This window comes from Corythoichthys intestinalis, chromosome 18, assembly GCF_030265065.1.
Source record: "Corythoichthys intestinalis isolate RoL2023-P3 chromosome 18, ASM3026506v1, whole genome shotgun sequence".
Lineage (NCBI taxonomy): Eukaryota > Metazoa > Chordata > Actinopteri > Syngnathiformes > Syngnathidae > Corythoichthys > Corythoichthys intestinalis.
The window spans coordinates 27,300,002-27,321,431 of NC_080412.1; the positions used below are offsets into that span (position 1 = coordinate 27,300,002).

General features: G+C 40.9%; 3 protein-coding genes across 4 annotated transcripts; 2 read left to right on the forward strand and 1 right to left on the reverse strand.

The window, feature by feature from the left end:
- Window positions 1-2,898: 2,898 nt before the first annotated feature.
- On the forward strand, window positions 2,899-8,892 carry kcnj15 (potassium inwardly rectifying channel subfamily J member 15). Its single transcript, XM_057821713.1, has 2 exons — window positions 2,899-2,973; window positions 5,316-8,892. Exon 2 carries the CDS (start codon window positions 5,355-5,357, stop codon window positions 6,372-6,374), a length of 1,020 nt encoding a protein of 339 aa, XP_057677696.1. The 5' UTR covers window positions 2,899-2,973; window positions 5,316-5,354; the 3' UTR covers window positions 6,375-8,892.
- Window positions 8,798-19,625, reverse strand: vps26c (VPS26 endosomal protein sorting factor C). Its single transcript, XM_057821714.1, has 9 exons — window positions 19,427-19,625; window positions 17,044-17,187; window positions 16,771-16,920; window positions 16,572-16,652; window positions 16,231-16,305; window positions 16,005-16,155; window positions 15,778-15,930; window positions 13,552-13,681; window positions 8,798-9,837 (listed from the first exon to the last, which is right to left on the reverse strand). The coding sequence occupies exons 1-8, from the start codon at window positions 19,481-19,483 to the stop codon at window positions 13,599-13,601; spliced, it is 894 nt and encodes a 297-aa protein (XP_057677697.1). The 5' UTR covers window positions 19,484-19,625; the 3' UTR covers window positions 8,798-9,837; window positions 13,552-13,598.
- On the forward strand, window positions 9,063-14,081 carry LOC130906951 (uncharacterized). Of its 2 annotated transcripts, XM_057821712.1 has the most exons (3): window positions 9,063-9,932; window positions 10,982-11,399; window positions 11,489-14,081. In XM_057821712.1, exons 2-3 carry the CDS (start codon window positions 11,166-11,168, stop codon window positions 13,322-13,324), a joined length of 2,070 nt encoding a protein of 689 aa, XP_057677695.1. In that variant the 5' UTR covers window positions 9,063-9,932; window positions 10,982-11,165; the 3' UTR covers window positions 13,325-14,081. The 2 variants fall into 2 exon arrangements, with proteins under 2 accessions (XP_057677695.1, XP_057677693.1); XM_057821710.1 differs by lacking the exon at window positions 9,063-9,932 and having other exon boundaries at window positions 10,629-11,399.
- Window positions 19,626-21,430: the final 1,805 nt, after the last annotated feature.

The following is a 21,430-nucleotide window of genomic DNA, read 5'->3' on the forward strand; positions in this document are numbered from 1 at the left end:
AAGAAATAGTCCAATTTCCACCTATCCTCGAAGCCAACTCTTTTTTGTTGTTGTTGATTATCGCCATTTTAGAAAATTGCAAGTAAAGGGTCACACGGGGTAATATTGCTTAGAGTGTTGCTGCCTTTTAGTGGGTAAATGAGGAGCAGCATTTAGTGTGTAAGCGACTTCATATGCTGGTAGCAGTACTGCTGACCAATTTATTAAGTCTGTGTGCGGGCCAGACGTTATTGATTTTATGACAGAGGCTGGGGGCCGGATGAAATTTGACCACGGGCCGCATTTGGCCCCCGGGCCTGACTTTGGACATGTCTGCTGTCGTTGGAATAGAACGCTGTCTTTGTAGTAGCCTAGTAGTAGTATGTCATCAATCCAGTGTGCGTGTGTACTGCCATTGTGCACCCCTTGTGTGGAAAAACCGTGCGAGCATGACTAATTTGGACCGAAACGGCTGTTTTTGGATGGGAAAAATTAAAAAAGATCCTCAGCACCGCCTGCTGTGAATGACTTCAAGCATCCCTGGAATGGAGGTCTTTGTCGTCAACGGAAGGGACGACACACAAACTTGTTACAGCTCTGATAAGCAGCAAGAAAACGGGTCACTGTTAAACATTTGTCTCGCACACGCGGGTATAACCTGAAGGAATGTGACTGATAACAATGCGGTTAATAACAAAGCTTGCCTTTCAATGTCATAAAATTGGACAACAGAAACAACATGAGATAAAGTGGATTTTTCTACTTGAGATTGACAGGTTGGTCAATGTTGGGTCTTATTTTTTTCCCCCTGATTTTTAAATAATTCCTCCAAACTTAATACTATTAAATGTTTAACTGTACAGTACGTTTTTTTTAAATACAGCGGGGCAAATAAGTATTTAGTCAACCACTAATTGTGCAAGTTCTTCCACTTGAAAATATTAGAGAGGCCTGTAATTGTCAACATGGGTAAACCTCAACCAAGAGAGACAGAATGTGGGGAAAAAAACAGAAAATTACATTGTTTGATTTTAAAGAATTTATTTGCAAATCATGGTGGAAAATAAGTATTTGGTCAAAAACAAAAGTTCATCTCAATACTTTGTTATGTACCCTTTGTTTGCAATAACAGAGGCCAAACGTTTTCTGTAACTCTTCACAAGCTTTTCACACATGGTTGCTGGTATTTTGGCCCATTCCTCCATGCAGATCTCCTCTAGAGCAGGGATGTTTTGGGACTGTTGTTGTGCAACACTGACTTTCATCTCCCTCCACAGATTTTCTATGGGGTTGAGATCTGGAGACTGGCTAGGCCACTCCAGGACCTTGAAATGCTTCTTACGAAGCCACTGCTTTGTTGCCCTGGCTGTGTGTTTGGGATCATTGTCATGCTGAAAGACCCAGCCACGTCTCATCTTCAATGCCCTTGCTGATGGAAGGAGATTTTCACTCAAAATCTCTCGATACATGGCGCCATTCATTCGTTCCTTTACACAGATCAGTCGTCCTGGTCCCTTTGCAGAAAAACGGCCCCAAAGCATGATGTTTCCACCCCCATGCTTCACAGTGGGTATGGTGTTCTTCGGATGCAATTCAGTATTCTTTCTTCTCCAAGCACGAGAACCTGTGTTTCTACCAAAATGTTCTATTTTGGTTTCATCTGACCATAACACATTCTCCCAGTTCTCTTCTGGATCATCCAAATGCTCTATAGCGAACTGCAGACGGGTCTGGACATGTACTGGCTTCAGCAGGGAGACACGTCTGGCAGTGCAGGATTTGAGTCCCTGGCGGCGCATTGTGTTACTGATAGTATCCTTTGTTACTCTAGTCCCAGCTCTCTGTAGGTCATTAACTAGGTCCCCCCGTGTGGTTCTGGGATTTTTGCTCACCGTTCTTGTTATCATTTTGACGCTACGGGATGAGACCTTGCATGGAGCCCCAGATCAAGGGAGATTATCAGTGGTCTTGTATGTCTTCCAATTTTCTAATAATTGCTCCTACAGTTGATTTCTTCACACCAAGCGTTTTACCTATTGCAGATTCAGTCTTCCCAGCCTGGTGCAGGTCTACAATTTTGTCTCTGGTGTCATTCGACAGCTCTTTGGTCTTGGCCATAGTGGAGGTTGGAGTGTGACTGACTGACGTTGTGGACAGGTGTCTTTTATACCGATAATGAGTTAAAACAGGTGCCCTTAATACAGGTAACGAGTGGAGCCTCGTTAGAAGAAATTAGATCTCTTTGACAGCAAGAAATCTTGCTTGTTTGTAGGTGACTAAATACTTATTGTCCACTCTAATATGGAAATAAATTCTTTAAAAATCAAACAATGTGATTTTGTTTTTCCACATTCTGTCTCTCATGGTTCAGGTTTTCCCATGTTGACAATTACAGGCCTCTCTAATCTTTTCAAGTAGGAGAACTTGCACAATTGGTGGTTGACTAAATATTATTTTTGCCCCACTGTATTAGAAACCCTCATTTATAAAAAATCATTTAACCTATGTAATAACTTCAGTATAAAACTTGGTGACTTTCACAAAAGTATTGGAACAACACTGGTTTAGCTTATTGGCTGCCATTGAGGGAATGTTTTTTTTTTTTTTTTTTTTTTAAATTGATAAAATAAGAATTCCTGCAGATTTTGTGATCATCCCCAAAAAATTATCAGTTAGATAGCCCAAGTAAACATAAAATTCCATTTTGGTATGAGTTCATTACGGAACTATTTCCCAGGTGACCTTTTGAGTCGATTATTGTAAATCTGGGCGAGTGTTGAAAGCGAAAACAACCATAAAACAAAACAACAGCTGGAGGGGCCTTTTTCTTGTCGGTGGACAGGTATATGGTATGAAGGAGGAATTACTCTCTTTCACTGTGTGCTAAAGTTCACCTGGCGAGGCGGGACAAAAGGTGGAGAAAGATCCTATAAGGCCAGAGATGTTGACAGGTGAGCGTCATTCTACGAGGTGTCCCGCAGACGCGTTCAAAAGGTGAGTGACACCACAACTTTCACAAATGATCACAGTCAGTATTCATGTGCAATAGCTTACCCAAATAAAGTTAACAATATTTTCTAAATATGGTTGAGTTATTTAGTTATTGTTATTTAGCGTTTTTATACAGGAAAAAAGCTGAACTTAAAAATGAAGTGAGTAGAAAATATCTTATAGTAACCTACTATAAATTATGGTAACAATAAAACCAATTATTGTATTGTAATCAAAATGACATTAATGTTGATCTAAACCAAATTCTACTGTGCTTGTATTTTGATACAATTCTTTTTCCTCAGACTATGATAGGACTGAATTTTTTTAGGAGTCGAGACCAAGACCACTACTTAGTTTCATGAAAAAAAGTGTAGACATTTGTTCCATTTGTTTGTATCTTCAGTTTAATTTTTAACTTTTGAGTCATAATGGCTGGAACTAATTGACTATTTCTTCAGGTCAAACTCTACAGTAGCTTATCGCTAATTATTTACAGTGTACAATTATACATACTAAATCTGAAATATCACCTTTTTGCGTTTTTATTTTTTATTCAGTTCGGTTCCACAATCCATCGAGGCCAAAGTTGCAGGCCATCGTGCAATCAGATCAGACTCTTAACCTTTCATTTGTTTGACTGTAACCCTCAGGACTCAGGTGGAACAGCAATAAGCCAATGGCATATAAACATTGTCTCTATTTTTATCCATTGATGGTTGTTTCGAGTCAGGGGCGCTGCCAGGGATTTTGGGCCCCATGAAAAGATATCACTTTGGGCCCCACCACTAGTGCCGGGACACACACACACATTTAGAGTATCAAAAACGTAATTTTCTGCATTCTGGTGAATCTTTCACACTAATTTGTGCATTTTCTGCATTAATTTAAGATGAAAATATATTTATGTAAACCTACAGCATATAGAGCAATAATGAATAGACTGATATCATCTATAAGAAATGTACTGAAGGCCATCTTTTACAATCTATATCTTTATTAGAAATATTCTCAAAGCATATACCATAATGAATGACTTAGAATTAATGTTTTGTTTTAACTATACTACAGTATACATTGCAGTATACAGTATACAACTGTTTTAGTATGAAGAGCTTGCTAAGGGTTTGCCTGCTGTACTGATTAAATGTAAGCTAAAAGTGGAGCAAACACTAGCTAGCAAACAATTACAGTATTTCATTATGGAGTAGGCATAGCCCCATCTGGAAACTCGCGATCTCCACTGTAGGCTACAGCTCCGAAGCGAGGTCCCTTGTTAACCAACTAAATTCAATAAATTCTTGACGAACTGTATTCAAGCCGATTTAAAAAAAAAAAAAAAAATCCACACCAACTTTCAACATCTTTAGGATACCCAAAAATGCTGTCATTATTTGGAATCCATGTTTTTGAATAGCTGAATATCGCTCATTGAGGCCGGGAAAATCCCGTATTTCTTACGGAGTGAGCTGGGACCTCACTTCGGAGCTTTGTAATAGATATTGCGAGGTTCCAGATGGGGCTGGAGTGGGCTAAGATAACAGGTTAATTTTCTGCACTACACTGACAGAAGACACCAACCTTCCTTTATGGAGTACCTTGTCACATCCTGTTGGCCTTTTCTACCCCTCTCCTGTTTTGCTTTCTTTTCTTTCCTCTTTTGATAACCCGGTTTTTGTTTTGAAAACACTTCTGCAGTAGCGCACACTCCGAGTCATTGACTGGTGTAAATTCGCATTGCTGCTCCCGGTCTGATCGAAGGAAGGGCGGACCAAACCATTTAATGAAAATACAGGGGTTGGGGGGGTGGCTGGCAATACATATGCTCTCTGGGTGTTTACTTTTTGCCAAAAACAAAACAAGAGAAAGGAACCCTTCATTTTATTCCTATTAAAATTATAATGATTAATATTTAAATTTGCAAATGATTACCTAATATTCTAATTTTCTTTGTGGGCTCCATCAGGGCATGGGCCCTTAGAATATCCCTTTTCAACTCTACACGGCGCCCCCGTTTCGAGTTGACAATTTTGGCTACATAATGGAGTTGGGCGCTATTTCATTAAGAAATGCACGCAGTTGACATCTACTGGATTTGAATGGTACTGCAACAAATTGAACCATAGATATTACATATTTATTACTTCTTTAAGTTAGCTGCCAGGTACTAACGTCACCAACGACTATAAATATGGAGAAGTTTCAAACATACAAACATGACTACCATAGTAATTACGTGGGACAGCAAATGTTCGCATACCAACATCTTCACGACTTCAACAAATTTACAACGAGTCAAATTCAGTCAGTCCTTCTTAATAGTTATTGCATTTTTTCCCCCTCAGTTTGTTTTCCCAAGAAACCGCATCTAAAACCGAAGCGCGATGGCAGTGAGGAAGCCCGAGTTCCGTCGGCGAATTGTTTCCAAAGACGGCCGCAACAATGTGCGCATCAACAATGTGGAAGGAATGGTCAAGATGTACCTGCACGATATCTGGACCACGGTGGTGGACATCAAGTGGCGCTACAAGATCACCCTGTTCGCCTCCACCTTTATCATGACATGGTTACTTTTCGGGGTTCTCTTCTACTTCATCGGTATGGGCAATGGCGACTTTGAACCCAACCTCAGCTCAAACCACACACCGTGCTTGGAGAACGTCAAAACCTTTACAGGCGCCTTCCTGTTCTCACTTGAGTCGCAGACCACCATCGGGTACGGCTTCCGCTACATCACCGAGGACTGCCCGTTGGCCATCTTCACGCTAGTAGCCCAGCTGGTCATCACCGGCCTGGCCGAGATCTTTGTTACAGGGGCCTTTCTGGCCAAGTTGGCGCGACCCAAGAAAAGAGCAGAGACCATCAAGTTCAGCCGGTGCGCTGTGGTTTGCCACCGACGGGGCCAACTCTGCCTAATGGTTCGGGTTGCAAACATGCGCAAGAGTCTTCTGATCCAGTGCCAGCTCAGCGGTAAACTCCTCCACCCCAATGTCACCCAAGAAGGTGAAAAAACACAAGTCCACCAGACATCGGTGGACTTCCTCATGGACTCCAGCAGTGAGTGCCCGTTCCTCATTCTGCCGCTCACGTTCTACCACGTCCTGGATGAGCGCAGCCCCTTGGCCGGCCTCACGGCAGAAAATCTTGCCAGCCGCGACATGGAGTTGCTGGTGACGCTCAACGCCACCATGGAGTCGACGGCCGCCACTTGTCAGAGCAGGACGTCGTACATTCCCGGTGAAATCTTGTGGGGGTACGAGTTTAAGCCCGTGATCTTCAGCACAGACAGCGGCCGCTACGTGGCTGACTTTAACTTCTTCGACAAGGTGCAGGTCTGCAATGACGACGCCTTCCTAAACAATGCCGAGAAGCTGAAGCTGGAGGAGGACTACAAAAAAGAGTAACCGATATTTGGGTCTAAAATCAGGGACATGTTACGATTTTGTGTGAGAATTTTCCTGTTTTAAGAACTGAAGGCCTACCAAACAAAGACAAAAAGCGAAAATACATTTTTAGTTAGTTGTATCAATTTTCCGCATCTGTTTGGCGCATTGGGCACATGCTAATTAAGTCTTTTGTCGGTTTTGTATCCAAAAACAAATACAATACAATACAATAGCAGAGTACAATGTCAAAAGTTAAATGACTAGAAAAAAGGGTCCTACTTTGACTTCTTCCATTTTGTTGTGGAGCTCAATGTCCTGTTGTGACAACATCTGCAACTGTTTTCTGTAAACGCTCAAGATTCCAAGCTTGGTTCCTCTTTTTACTTACTGACTACTTACATAAATATGAACAAGAGAAGTCAAAGTCCCTGCGTTTGATTGGCTCTTCTAGTGGACTCATTAGTCAAGACAGATACCCAGGCAAGGGCGTAGGTTTGCATAGGGACGGTAGGAAAATAAAACTCAAATTGTCCCCACCAACTTTTAAGCAACCACATTAGATAATGAGTTCAGATATACAGTGTATCACAAATGTGAGTACACCAGTGGCGCCTCCAGAAATTTTTCATAGGGGTGGCCAGATGGGGCCACTTAAAATCTTGGGGTGGCCAAAACTAAAAGCTATAATTTCAGGTTTTCATTATATCATTGCAGTAAAAAGGTCAGGGGAAAACTATCAGAAAGACTTAAGGACACGGCTACTGATATACTTGGGTGTATTGTATAATATTTGATGTTACTAATGATTTAATGGGCATAGTCCGTAATTGTCCAGTCAACATTTTGAGTTCCACAACAATTCTGTTTTATTGTGTTATGTATATATTAGGCATAAGGTGTACATTTAACTAGGGCTGTCAAACGATTAAAATTTTTAATCGAGTTAATCACAGCTTAAAAATTAATTAATCGTAATTAATCGCAATTCAAACCATCTCTAAAATATGCCATATTTTTCTGTAAATTATTGTTGGAATGGAAAGATAAGACAAGACGGATATATACATTCAACATACTGTACATAAGTACTGTATTTGTTTATTATTACAATAAATCCACAAGATGGCATTAACATTATTAACATTCTTTCTGTGAAAGGGATCCACGGATAGAAAGACTTGTAATTCTTAAAGGATAAAGTTTGTATATTGTGACTAAATATTGCCATCTAGTGTATTTGTTGAGCTTTCAGTAAATGATACTGTAGCGACCTAACTGTTCTACCCAAATGCATGATGGGAAGTGGTGTAACCATGACTGTGTGTGGTGGCTGCAAATGCTATATCTTCTCTGCGTTGTGTACACCACAGGGTGTTAAGAAAAAGAAAAAGAAAGAAAAAAAGACTCCTGTCATTCTTCCCTACGTCGCTTCCCACAATATTTATAGTTGCTGTGGGAGAGATGACAAAGCTTTTGCCAATTAAAAGCATGGCCCCAATGAACGCTTTTATCTACTCCACTCATTTGACACCGCCTCTTATCTCTGTATACAAGTAAAACGACGCCATTGTAGGCTGTTTGCGGCAATACGTGAATGAGTCATACTGCAAATGCGTTAATTGGGATAAATATTTTCACGTGATTAATTTTAAAAAATTAATTACCGCCCATTAATGTGATAAATTTGACAGCCCTACATTTAACAAAACAAAATAAATGCATTCATTTGGGATGAAATGCATAAATGATGCTACAACAATCTAACGATATACTGGCAAGTGGGGTGACCAGTGGGGTGGCCAACCAATTTATAGGTGTGGCCATGGCCACCCCTGGCCACCCCCTGGTGGCGCCACTGGAGTACACCCCTCGCATTTCTGCAGATATTTAAGTATATCTTTTCATGGGACAGCACTGACAAAATGACACTTTGACACAATGAAAAGTAGTCTGTGTGCAGCTTATATAATAGAGTTAATTTATTTCCCCCTCAGAACAACTCAAAATATAGTCATTTATATCTAAACCCCTGGCAACAAAAGTGAGTACACTGCATGGGAACTACTTACATCCCTAAATGTCCAAATTGAGTACTGCTTGTCATTTTCCCTCCAAAATGTCATGTGACTCGTTGCAGGAGTACTGTCAGCATTGCTGCAGAGATTGAAGAGGTGGTGGGGGTGGTCATTCCCACCACCATGCTTGACTGTAGGCATTACACACTTAACTTTGTACTCCTCACCTGGTCGCCGCCAAACATGCTTGAGACCATCAGAAACCAAACAAATTAATCTTTGTCTCATCAGACCATAGGACATGGTTCCAGTAATCCATGTGCTTTGTTGACTTGTCTTCAGCAAACTGTTTGCGAGCTTTCTTGTGTACCGTCCTCAGAAGAGGCTTCCTCCTGGGGTGACATCCATGCACACCAATTTGATGGAGAGTACGGCGTCGCTACTTCGCGGTTTTTCACTTATTGCGGTGGGTTCTGGTCCCCATTCACCGCGAAAAACGAAGGATCACTGTAGTTGCAACAGTTTCCAGATAAAACATTTAAATTTAGTATTTACATTTAGATTTCATATTCAGATTTAAGATTTAGGATATAAATATAATATTCCTATTTAAAATAAGTATTTCGAATATAAATTTCAAATAAATATTTAGGTTATACGTATCAGATTTACATTTTGGAAATTCATTTAAGATTTACACTTATGATTTAAATAAATACTTAGTTCTGGATTTACAGATCCAATTCTAATACTTATTATATAAAAATAAAAATATTTAAGTTGCTAAACAATGTTGTAAATGTGCAACAAAAAAAAAGGGTAAAAATTTCACACCACGTTTTTAACACTGTGTGGCGCTAAATGTGAGAAAATGTCGTAATTTTCAGCATGATCTGCTATACAAACGGCGCCCCATACTAACCTACGTTACATCCAGGTGTCTGTTCTCCCGTTTAATCTCATCTACTTTCAAACATTTTAAGAATGACCAAGTATATAACAGTCATGCGTTTAATTTTACAGTAGGCTGAAATATGTGCGGCTGAAAATGTACAGTTGTTTGGCTGAGGTTTTGTAACGATTTGACGTCAAAGTTGCACCCAAACAAGGCAACTGTACATCTGCAGTCGTCTTGATGTGTTTTGAGTGACTACTTGAAATACGCAATACTGACACCTGCAGGACGTAGACAGAACTATATTTAGCAAAAGCTCGTACTTGTTGCCTTAATTTGGTTTTCCCATCGCGGTGTCGCTTACAGTGCTGGGTAGTGACGTCACTGGTCAGGGTGCACTAAATTGACACTCACAGCTTAGGCGTCGTCCTTAATCTTTGTACAAAAGATGACGTCATTGGCGAGCACGCGACGTCCGTCTGTGGTCACCCATGAATCGCCGTGACGTCACACTGTGAATTTGAGTGCGCGATTTCTCTTCCTGTGTTGTAGTCCTCTTGTCACTCAGCTTCTGGAAAAGGAATACACAATTGTATTTTTTTTTTAAATCTATTTCAAATTCTGCTAAACTGTAAAGAGCTCCTGCTGTGTTTACTGGCTACACAGGTGAGTCAGACTGACATTACAAGCTCATTTTAACTACAACTCAATAGTTTATTAATGTGAAGAATTTTTGTATGCATTAAGCTACAGATGAAACATCAATATTACTTTTTGGAAGTTAACTGAAATGCTGAATGCTCAAAATAAAATATTTATAAAAACAGCTGTCACACTAAAAACATTGTCTTTCTCTAAAAGAAAAATCAGTCAATTTTGCTCTTTCTGGAAGTGAAAATACTAGGGGTGTCAAAATTATCGTGTTAACGAGCGGTAATTAATTTTTTTAATTAATCCCGTTAAAATATTTGACGCAATTAACAGACAAATGCCCCGCTCAAACATAAAGGACAGCAAAAAGGACTGCAAAGTGAAAGGTGCACTTGTTGTGTTTTTTGGAGTTTTGCCACCCTCTGCTGGCGCTTGGGTGCGACTGATTTTATAGGCTTCAGCACCCATCAGCATTGTGTAAGTAATTATTGACATCAACAATGGGGGGCTACTAGTTTATTTTTTGATTGAAAATTTTACAAATTTTATTAAAACGAAAACATGAAGAGGGGTTTTAATATGAAATTTCTATAACTTGTACTAGTTATTATCTTTTGTTTTCTATAAATTTTTATAAATATTTATATATTTTATTTATTTATATATTTATATTTTATTTATTATTTTTATTTATGTTTTAAGAACTACAAGTCTTTCTATCCATGGATTGCTTTAACAGAATGTTAATAATGGTAATGCCATCTTGTTGATTTATTGTTATAATAAAGAAATACAGTACTTATGTACCGTATGTTGAATGTATATATCCATCTCGGTCTTATCTTTCCATTCCAACAATAATTTACAGAAAAATATGGCATATTTTATAGATGGTTTGAATTGCGATTAATTACGATTAATTAATTTTTGAGCTGTAATTAACTCGATTAAAATTTTTAATCGTTTGACACCCCTAGAAAATACATAATTTACTGGGTTGATACGTGGGTACAGATGAAAAATAGACCTGTTTCTCACACGATTGTTTGTTTTCCCCCTTTTAGAATCCATTTCGGACTGTCAGGCAAATTACTATAAATGAGGAAAATTTGAGTCAACAGAACTTAGGTCTTCCCGGAAACTGAAATTTCTAGCGAGGATTTGACTTTTTAGTGACCCATCGTCTGGGGGCGTCATCAAACAGATGACGTCGTTGAACCTGTGACATCACTTCCCAGCCACCCTGAGATGGAGGTCGACTATTTCCCAAAGGAAGTCATTTTGGAGCTGGTGAAATCCAGCTTCGAGCAGATCTCCGCAGCCCAGTGGGCTCTGCTGGTGGCGGGAACCCCCGACTCGGAGACCAAGGCCATCATCGCCGACACCATCAGCGATGTGATCCAGAGGATATCCTCTGACGTGGTGAGGCACCTGTTGCCCGCCATCAGTGAGCACCTGCATGGACATTACTCGCAATCACAGGTCAGAACTGAACTTCTATATATAAAAAATATATATATTTGCAAAGTGTGATATATTGTGCCTAAAAAAATCAACTTCTCCGGCTACAGATGAGTAACGCAATCGACCGGTGTAGTCCGAAGCTGAGCGAGTGTCTCACCGAGACCTTCGCAGCCGCACTGGATCTTCCGCCGCAGAAGTACGAGGGTGCGGGGGAACTCACCACACTAGTGGAGTCAGAGGTGAAGCACCGTGTCACGTCGGCCTTGTCCGTGGCCCAGAACTCCTCCGAGTGGCCGTCGGACCCCACCCTCTTCATCCGCGGCACCATGTCCAGCGTTGGCAACCTGTCTTCCATCTTCCGTAAGGCCGTGGAGTATTTAAGGCAGGTGTTCGCCCGGGCGCGCACACCGTGCGTGGTTCTATGCGGCCGCTCAGGCATGAAAGCCAGCGACATGACGGACGCTGTCTGCGGAATCCTCTTGAAGTGGTCTCGTGCTAATAAGTCCCTCATGAGGCGTGACAAAAAAATCGACGTGGAAAAACTGGATCATAGTTCCGACGAGGAGGGCTCAGAGCAAAGAGTTAGCAAATACTCTGACTCTCAAGACGTTGAGAGTGCTAAAATGGCCGCGCTTGACATCACTAGGAGCATCATCCAGAAACCCGTCAGCAGCTCTGGTGATCGCTCGGAAAGTCGTCTAACCCGCTTCAACCTCAACCTAAAGCTCATCTCCAACAAGGTCAAGAATTTCTTTAAGTCGCAGGAGAAAGTCAGCCCGGATGGCGATGTCAAACGGCGCAGATTTCACTTCTTCAGGTTTGCGCGTATGCAGTTTGGGCGAATGTTGGGAGGACTTAAGCGCGCATTCAAGAATCAAGAAGGGTGTCTGGTTTCGCTCAGATCAGATAAGCCAAAGTCCCCAAGAGGGGACTCCAAAGGCACCTTCAGGAGCAGCACGTTACATGTCCGACCATCGCAGAATCCCAAGTTTGAATTCGAGGCCATCCAAGACATGGTGTCTAAGTTGTTTGAAGAGCTCAGCAAAATGGAGCCGGAAGCTCGCAGAGCCATAATCCAGCGCTACATGGATGAGAAGCTGCAGAGCTTTTCCCAAGATCTCACTTCCCGCCTGTATGAATACATCATGTCCACTCAAAGCGAAGTATACGAGGTGCCCTCAAGCCGCTCCAACACGCCTTTCGTGGATTCGGTGCTCTGGGGACGGCGGGGGAAGAAGCACTGGGACGGCGGGCAGAAGTTTTCTCCGGAGGTCCTGTACGCCATGACCGAGGACGCGGCCTGGAAGTTTCTTCAGCAGTTGCTTCTCTGGATAGAGACAGAGCCGCAAGGCGAGGAGGTGTACGCCGACGAGGTGTCCGGCGCGGTCGGCGAGATCAACCAGCTGGTCGTCACCGCCCTGAACACGGCGGAAGATTTGGAGGAAGAACTCGACACAGAAACTCCCTTTAATGAAACCTTAAATTCCGAAAGCCTAAATCGGTCTTCGTGTGTTACTGAGAGCTGCGTGAGATCCTCCAAAATCTCAGACGAGGAACCGCTGTCCTTGAACGATTTGAGTGAGGTCTTGGCTTTTACGCTGACTACCCAGCTGGGCCAGCGCCTTCCCAGGAATTGCAAGAGGAATCTGAGGCCGAATGACTTGATGGAGGCAGTACAGCGTCTGTCGTCCATGGCCCTGAGAGAGATCAACCCGGGGGAGATGCACAACATCGAGACGCTGGCCAACCTAGAGGAAGTGATTGTACCCGTGGTGACAAATCTCCTGGCTGAGTTCAACACACCGGAAGAACTGGTGGAGGCCGTGACATCCAACGATAAAGTTTTTGACAATGCGGTCATCAAACACCTCTCGTTCCAACTAAAAGCCCCCAAAGCAACACCTAAGGGCGGCGCTTTTTCATGCTGCTATCCATGTCGCTGATCCCATCGGAAGTATCGATCATGTATTTCACATGGATCGACTATCACAAACTGCAACATCCCAGGTGGAGCCATGAACCAAAGTACCGCATCAATAGTTCCACCGGAGGTACTATTTCAGCATTTTAGCATGTACATAGATTGCGTTCTAAGTGACCTCAATGCTTACTTCAAACCTGAAAGAGCAATTTAAAAGATGTTTTTTTTTAAAAACTAAATGAATCAAACCTGGATTCTTCAACTGTTTTATTGATCCATACATAAGTCCATTCTACTCAGACCCTGCATAGCTTCAGAGGAAAGTTCTCCGTGATCAGGTGGTCGTCATGGAGCACTGTGACGATGTTGATTTCAAACTCTGCGAGGAAAGAAACAAAAGACTTAGCTCACTGCATAAACTAGACGATGCTGATGTACTACAAAGTGCATGATTCTAATTATGAATCTCACTGAAAATGGTATGGATTTGTTTCTCTTGTATTCCCATACTTAGTGGGAACGTTGGTTACTTTTGAAATTCCAGCTATGTGAAATGTAATAAATAGACTATATAAACATACAGTTAACTTATTTTTTAGTCTTTTATGTGAAAGGTTAAAAGATTGCTGACTGACTTTTGAACAGATGATTTCTATGGGGAAATTAGTTTCAAAGAGGAGTACATGGAGTATGTGCCATGCTAATAAGTTTATTGAGAGTCCGCCACAACAGTGAGAAAAGAATGCAATGCATTGAGTGATCTGTAAATAAATTATATTGTCATCGAAAGCTAATTCTTGTTCTTTAAACGTTGTAGTTTGAGGTGTCACTGCCAATGGCGGCGATAGACGTCGAATTCATTTGAACTGGGAGCTGACTATTTGGACTGCTTTGAAAACATTTTATTAAATACATTTTATTATGTAGAACAAACTCCGATAAAAAGCTTGAAAAAATAATGAATTGGTTCAAAAGTGCGACTCTAGCATGAATAAAAAACATTGTGGTGGTCAGTAAATCTTACTTTTATAGAGCAAGTGCAGGGAAATAAATATAGAATCCATTCTGAGAAAAAATACATGGAATCACGAGAAATAAAGAAATAACAATCAAAACACATCTAGTATTTATTTGCACCACCTCTGGCTTTTATGACAGCTTGCAGTCTCTGAGGCATGGACTTGATGAGTGTTCTTCATCAATTTGGTGCCAAATATATTTGATTGCAATTACCAGCTCATCCATGCAGGTCGGAGCCTTGCTGTGGACCATTTTTTCAATTTCCACCACAGGCTTTCAATAGGGTTGAGATCTGGGCTATTTGCAGGCCATGAAATTGACTGGATGAGTCGTTCTCCAAGGAATGCTTTAACATTTAGCTCTGTGGCATGATGCATTGTCATCTTGGAAAATGACAAACATATTATCAATTGAAGGGATAAAGCTAAACTTTCAATATAAAACTTGTGCATTTATTGAAGATTTAACCACAGCCATCTCCCCAGTCCCTTTGCCTGACATGCAGCCCCATATCATCAAGGACTGAGGGAATTTTGATGTTTTCTTCAGGCTTCTTCTTTGTAAATCTCAATGGCATCCAGCAACATCACCTTGTCCAATGCCGATTCTTGACTCATCACTGAAAATATCCTTCATCCAGTCATTCACAGTACATGATTTGCCTCTCCTTCGCCCATTGCATTCTTGTTCTTTTCTGTTTAAGTGTCAATGATGGTTTCCTTTTAGCTTTCCTGAATGAAAATCCCATTTCCTTTAGGCGATTTTGCACAGTTCTGTCACCTTGACTCCAGCTTCCTCCCATTTCTTCATTTGTGTTGTACATCTTCTGTTTTCAACATATATGGCCTTTAGTTGTTTGTCATGACGTTTGGATGTCTTCCTCGGTCTACCAGTACGCTTAACTTTTAACAACCTTGTCATGCAGTTTGTACTTGGTCTAGATTTTTATTAAGCTGACAGTGAACAGCCCACATCTTTGGCAACCATACATGTAGCGTTACCTTCTTCAAGAAGTTTGATAACCCTCTCCTTGGTCTCAAGAGACAGCTTTCTTGTTGGAGCCATGATTCTTATAAATCCACTTGGTCCAGGAGCCCTCCAAGGTGTGATAACTGCACTGTTTTTAACTGCTGACTAACGATCAGATCTAATCTGTGTGTATTTTGGAGTGATTCCATATTATTTTCTTCAGAATGGAGTGATTCTGTATTTCCCTGCACTTGCTCTATAAAAGTAAGATTTACTGACCACCACAATGTTTTTTATTCATTTCTTTTAGTGTTCCTGAATGCCAAGAAGTTGCACTTTTGTACTAATTCATTATTTTTTCAAGCTTTTTATCTGAGTTTGTTCTACATAATAAAATGTCTGAGTGAGTGGTCATCCAAGACTGGTGATTCAATACTTTTTGCTAGGGGTTGTATATCAACTCTCGGCTTGGATAAACCTACTGACCGACTTTAAAGTTGGTCGTCTCCAAGGTTGGACAGGTGAAGAGCCTGGGGAACACCATGTATATGGGAATGGGCAGCCCACGGCAGACGTCGCCCTCAGCTATCTGGATGTTCTGGATCTCTGTCGCGTCTCTGGCGTAGCCTTCAGCACAACCTGCACAGCGTGACATTAGCAAGGAGCCATCGATTTCTGTATATTTTGGGAATGTGGCAAAGAGGCAGCCTTACCGCACGTCTCCACTCGAACCAGCTGCAGCTCGATGCTCTTGATGGGAACGTCGGAGCTCTCCACCATCAGTTCTCCGGTCAGCGGCCTGTTTATGATGCAGGTGGTGTTGTCCAGGTGGCCTCGGATGAGGAACTTTGGCAGCGAACTCCGCTAAGGATGGAAAATGGGGCTCATGTGAGTTTGACTTTGGCAGCAACAAAGAAGCGACTAAAAGGTTTGGTCTACCTCGCGGACGTTCTGCAGGGTGTCTGGAGTGATAGTGAAGTTTACTGGGGTGGTGCCCACATGGGATTTCTGTGGCTAAAAACATGATAGATTAAAAAAGAAACACAATAATGGAAAACATTTATAAATGGTTTAACTCTACCTCATTTTTATACAGCAATTTGTCAATAGAGAAAGACACAGATATATACAAATAAATGGCTAAAGTGTGCTAGATGCGACCCGCAGTTGATATTTTACTAAACACTGAACTAAAGTGTAGTTAAACAGCTTCCTGGTTATCAATATGAAAAAAAAAACATTTTAAAAAACTTTTAAAAATTGTAGTGTGTTTGCCTCACCTGGCTGTGCACGATGAACTCGCAGTTCCTGCTGAGATCTTTGGCCAGCAGGGAGCGCTTCAAATCACAGCGGAGAGAGTACTGGTTGGAAGCAACAATATTCTAGTTATATTTTAATGTATAGCTCATTATTAACTCATTCACTACCATTTTTGGCAATAGACCAATAAACAAATTACTTAGCCTAATGATTGCATACCTGGATGTTGACGAAGACTCCGTGGTAGGTCTCGTACAGAGTTTTATTGGCTTTGGCGTTGAGTGGGAACTCGAAGGGGATTTCAGTCTTGCCTCCTGGAATCTTTCCGGCCTTTGCCACCTCAATGCTGCTGCTGATCAAAGTTATAGGCTGCGAAAGCAAAGCTCCAGGTAATCATTGTAATCGCTTTAAAAACACTCCTCACAGGCAAGCAGAGAACTGATGACTTTAACGAGTGAACTTTTTCAATGCCATCGCTGTAAAATTGGTTACCTTGACTGAGTTGTAAAAGGCCTCAAAGACGCCTACGCTTTTGGAACTCAGCTGCAGGTTGACCAGGCCCTCCATGCTCAGGGAGATGCCGTGGTGCTGTATTGGCTCCCTGCATGCCAGCACGATGACGCCGGCCACAGACTCCTAAGCAATGAAAAACACAAGCATGATTTCTACATTCTGATTTACACTGCTGGCCAAAAGTATTGGCATCCCTGTAATTCTGGCAGATAATGCTCAGTTTCTCCCAGGAAATGATTGCAATCACAAATGCTTTGGTAATAATATCTTCATTTATTTTGCTTGCAATGAAAAAACACATAAGAGAATGAAAAAAAAAAAAAAGATGATCATTTTACACATTTACACAAAACTCCAAAAATGGGACTGACAAAACTATTGGCACCCTCAGCCTAATACTTGGTAGCAAAACCTTTAGACAAAATAACTGCTAACAACTGTTTCCGGTATCCATTAATGAGTTTCTTAAAATGCTCTAGTGGAATTTTGGACCATTATTCTTTGGCCAACTGCTCCAAGTCTTTGAGATTTGAATCTGCCATTTTAAGATCTCTCCATACGTGTTCTATGGGATTCAGGTCTGGACTCATTGCTGGCCACTTTAGAAGTCTCCAGTGCTCTCTCTCAAACCATTTTCTAGTGCTTTTTGAAGTGTGTTTTGGGTCATTGTCCTGCTTGAAGACCCATGACCTCTGAGGGAGACCCAGCTTTCTCACACTGGGCCCTACCATTATACTGCAAAATTTGTTGGTAGTCTTCAGACTTCATAATGTTATGCACACGCTCAAGCAGTCTAGTGCCAGAGGTAGCAAAGCAACCCCAAAACATCAGGGAACCTTCGCCATGTTTGACTGTGGGGACCGTGTTCTTTTCTTTGAAGGCCTCGTTTTTTTCCCTGTAAACTCTATGTTGATGCCTTTTCCCAGAAAGCTCTACTTTTGTCTCAAATGACCAGAGATCATTCTTCAAAAATATTTTTGGCTTTCTCAGGTAAGTTTTGGCAAACTCCAGCCTGGCTTTTTTATGTTTCTTGTTCAGAAGTGGGGTCTTCCTGGGTATCCTACCATAGAGTCCCTTTTCATTCAGACGCCGACGGATAGTACGGGTTTACACTGTTGTACCCCCAGACAGCAGGACAGCTTGAAGTTGTTTAGATGTTAGTCGAGGTTCTTTATCCACCATCCGCACAATCTTTCGTTGAAATGTCTCGTCAAATTTTCTTTTCCGTCCACATCTAGGGAGGTTAGACACAGTGCCATGGGCTTTACATTTATTGATGACACTCATCACATGACATTCAGGTCTTGGGAGATGGACTTGTAAAGTTGAGATTGCCCATGCTTGTTCACAATTTTGCTTCTCAAGTCCTCAGACAGTTCTTTGGTCTTCTTTCTTTTCTCCATGCTCAATGTGGTACACACAAGGACACAGGGCAGAGGTTGAGTCAACTTTAATCCATTTTAACTGGCTGCACGTGTGATTTCGTTATTGCCACCACCTGCTATGCGCTACAGGTAAGTAACAGGTGCTGTTAATTACACTAATTAGGGAAGCATCACGATTTTTCAAAGGGTGTCAATACTTTTGTCCGGCTCATTCTTGGGAGTTTTGTGTAAAACGTTAATGATTTTCCCCCCCATTTTCTTTTGTGTTTTTTCATTGCAAGCAAAATAAATGCAGATATTACTACAAAAGCATTAGTAATTGCAATCATTTTCTGGGAGAATTTGAGCATTATCTGCCAGAATTGTAGGGGTGCCAATACTTTTGGCCAGCAGTTTAGATTCCAAAATGAAATGCACTTGTAGTAAAAGATTAAATCCTTTTTTAAAAGCCATCGGGTTTATTCCCCTAATTGTTTGAATGTCATTATTAAGCCTTTAAATGAGTATCAATAGTAGGCGTCCAATCCATTTCATCTGGGAGGGTGCAGCCACTTCAAATAGATTGGACGTCTATTGCTGTCAATAAATTAAGCATCATTCAGTCACATCATACAAGACTGTCAACTTTTAGATGCACCTAAACAAAAATTGGTAAGTGCTTTAGCAACAGAATATGTCTTCATAAAGACTTTGCAACATGTTTATTATCGTGGCATTGACTTTAGGAAGCAATTTTTCATGTCACTAACTAGACTGTATATTTGTAGTACTCGTTTCCAGTAAATTTAGACTGGCTTGGTTGTTTTTTTTTTTTTTTTTATGAACTAGGATTTATACAATGAAACAATAAATTAAACTCCTTAGTTTTAAGAAAATCTTATCATGCGCAAGTCATGAGACAAGCGGAATGACGCTTCCTCTGTCAAAACAGACGTTAGCTTAGCCTTTTAGCATTACTTGACGTTCAATGTACTTACCCCCTCATGATAAACTTTATTGGCCCTTTTGAGTCGTACGTCCAAAGTGACGCTCATCTCCGGTCGTCATACGCACACTCAGGATTTTGAAAAAATGTTTACATGCTGAAAAAAAAAACTTCACTTGGTCACAAAGTAGCTAATTTTGTTAGCTGTTGGTCACTTCCGGGATGCAAGCGGAAACTGACCCGTTTCCTGAATTCCTGTACGAGATTTTCGATGTAAAAGCCCACATTATGTTCATGAATAGGGGCAGAGGTGGGTAGATCAGCCAAAAATTTGACTTAAGTAAGAGTAGCGTTACTTTACAATAATATTACTCGAGTAAAACTAAAGTAGTCATCCAAAAAAAGATACTCAAGTATAAGTAAAAAAGTATTTGGTGAAAAGAATACTCAAGTAATGAGCAACATTGTAAGTAACTGCTTACAATACTTTTTTTTTTTTTTAAACAATGGTATTTTTTCCTCAGCACAAAGCACAAAGTTATATAGATGAACTGTTAATGTTATATTAAGACAAAGAAATACAAAAAAAAAAAAAAAAAAACATTGAATTCTGGCGAGAGAAAAAAATATAGAAATGAAGCATTATTCTTCCCAATAGTGCCCTCTAGTGGAGAAAACATTTCCCTTTATGAAACTAAAAGGATCATATCTCCAGTATTCTGTGGTCACTCGGTGTCAAATAAAAATTGGGAGAGAGATTAAAATCCGCGCTTTGAACTTTATGGTCATGTTGACGGTGGTGCTCTATGTCAAATTCTTCATTTTTTAGGGTGCTTTATAGACGCCACGTGATTGAACAGGCTGGCGTGATCGTAGAGCAGCAAGCTTAAGTCTGATTGGTATAATGGGGTCATGTGATTATTGTTGCGACGTCTCATTGGTTCTGTGCTTATCAATTATTTTCTGTTATGCCCCCCAGAGGAAGACGTAAACGTTCCGCGCCTCTCCCCCAACTCTATGCCACCACTATAAATATACTGTAGTATCATTTATTATTAGTAGTACACCTCTGCATAACATTTTTCTTGTAATATTAAAAATCAAATCAAATCAAATTTATTTATATAGCCCTTTACAAAACCCGAAAGGTCCCCAAAGTGCTTTACAACAAAGACAAACATGGCACATAGTAAATAAAAGGCAGGAAAGTGTTATAAAATGACATTAGGAAGAAAAGAAAAGAACAAAAACGAACCATCGCATCACGATTAGTCAGACACCAAACAAATCAATAAAACAGATAAAATCCGAAAACATTAAAAACCCTAAAGAAATAAAACCAGGCTAAACTAATCTTGGGGAAAGGCGAGTCTAAAAAGGTGTGTCTTTAAACGAGATTTAAAAAGGCCCAAATTTGTAGTGGTGCGGATTTCCGGGGGAAGACTATTCCATAACCTGGGTGCAGCAACCGCAAAAGATCGGTCTCCCCACTGTTTGAGTTTGGACCTTGGGACTTGCAAATGAAGTTGGCCGGTAGAGCGAAGACTCCTGCCAGAGTTACGGATGGTTAAAATTTCTGATAAGTAAGAAGGAGCCTGGCCATTAATAGAATTAAAAACAAACAGTAAAAGTTTAAAATCAATTCTAAAATGGACTGGAAGCCAGTGGAGCGATGATAGCACGGGGGTAATATGTTCACGTCTAGGTGTATCTGTTAAAAATCGAGCAGCAGCATTTTGAACAAGTTGGAGACGAGAAACTGAGGATTTGGGAAGACCAACATAAAGAGCGTTGCAGTAATCCAGCCTTGAGCTTATAAAAGCGTGAATTGCTTTTTCCAAGTCGTGGCGAGTAAGAAAAGGCTTCACTTTGGCCAGGAGACGGAGCTGGAAAAAACTTGCTCTTACAACAGAACTAATCTGTTTTTCAAAGTTGAGCCTGCAATCGAATATCACTCCGAGATTTTTAACATGTGTTTTAAAAAAGGGAGCCAGAGTGCGAGGGTTGGGCTCAAGGGCATTTAACATAGAAGGTGTGCCAAAAGTAATATATTCAG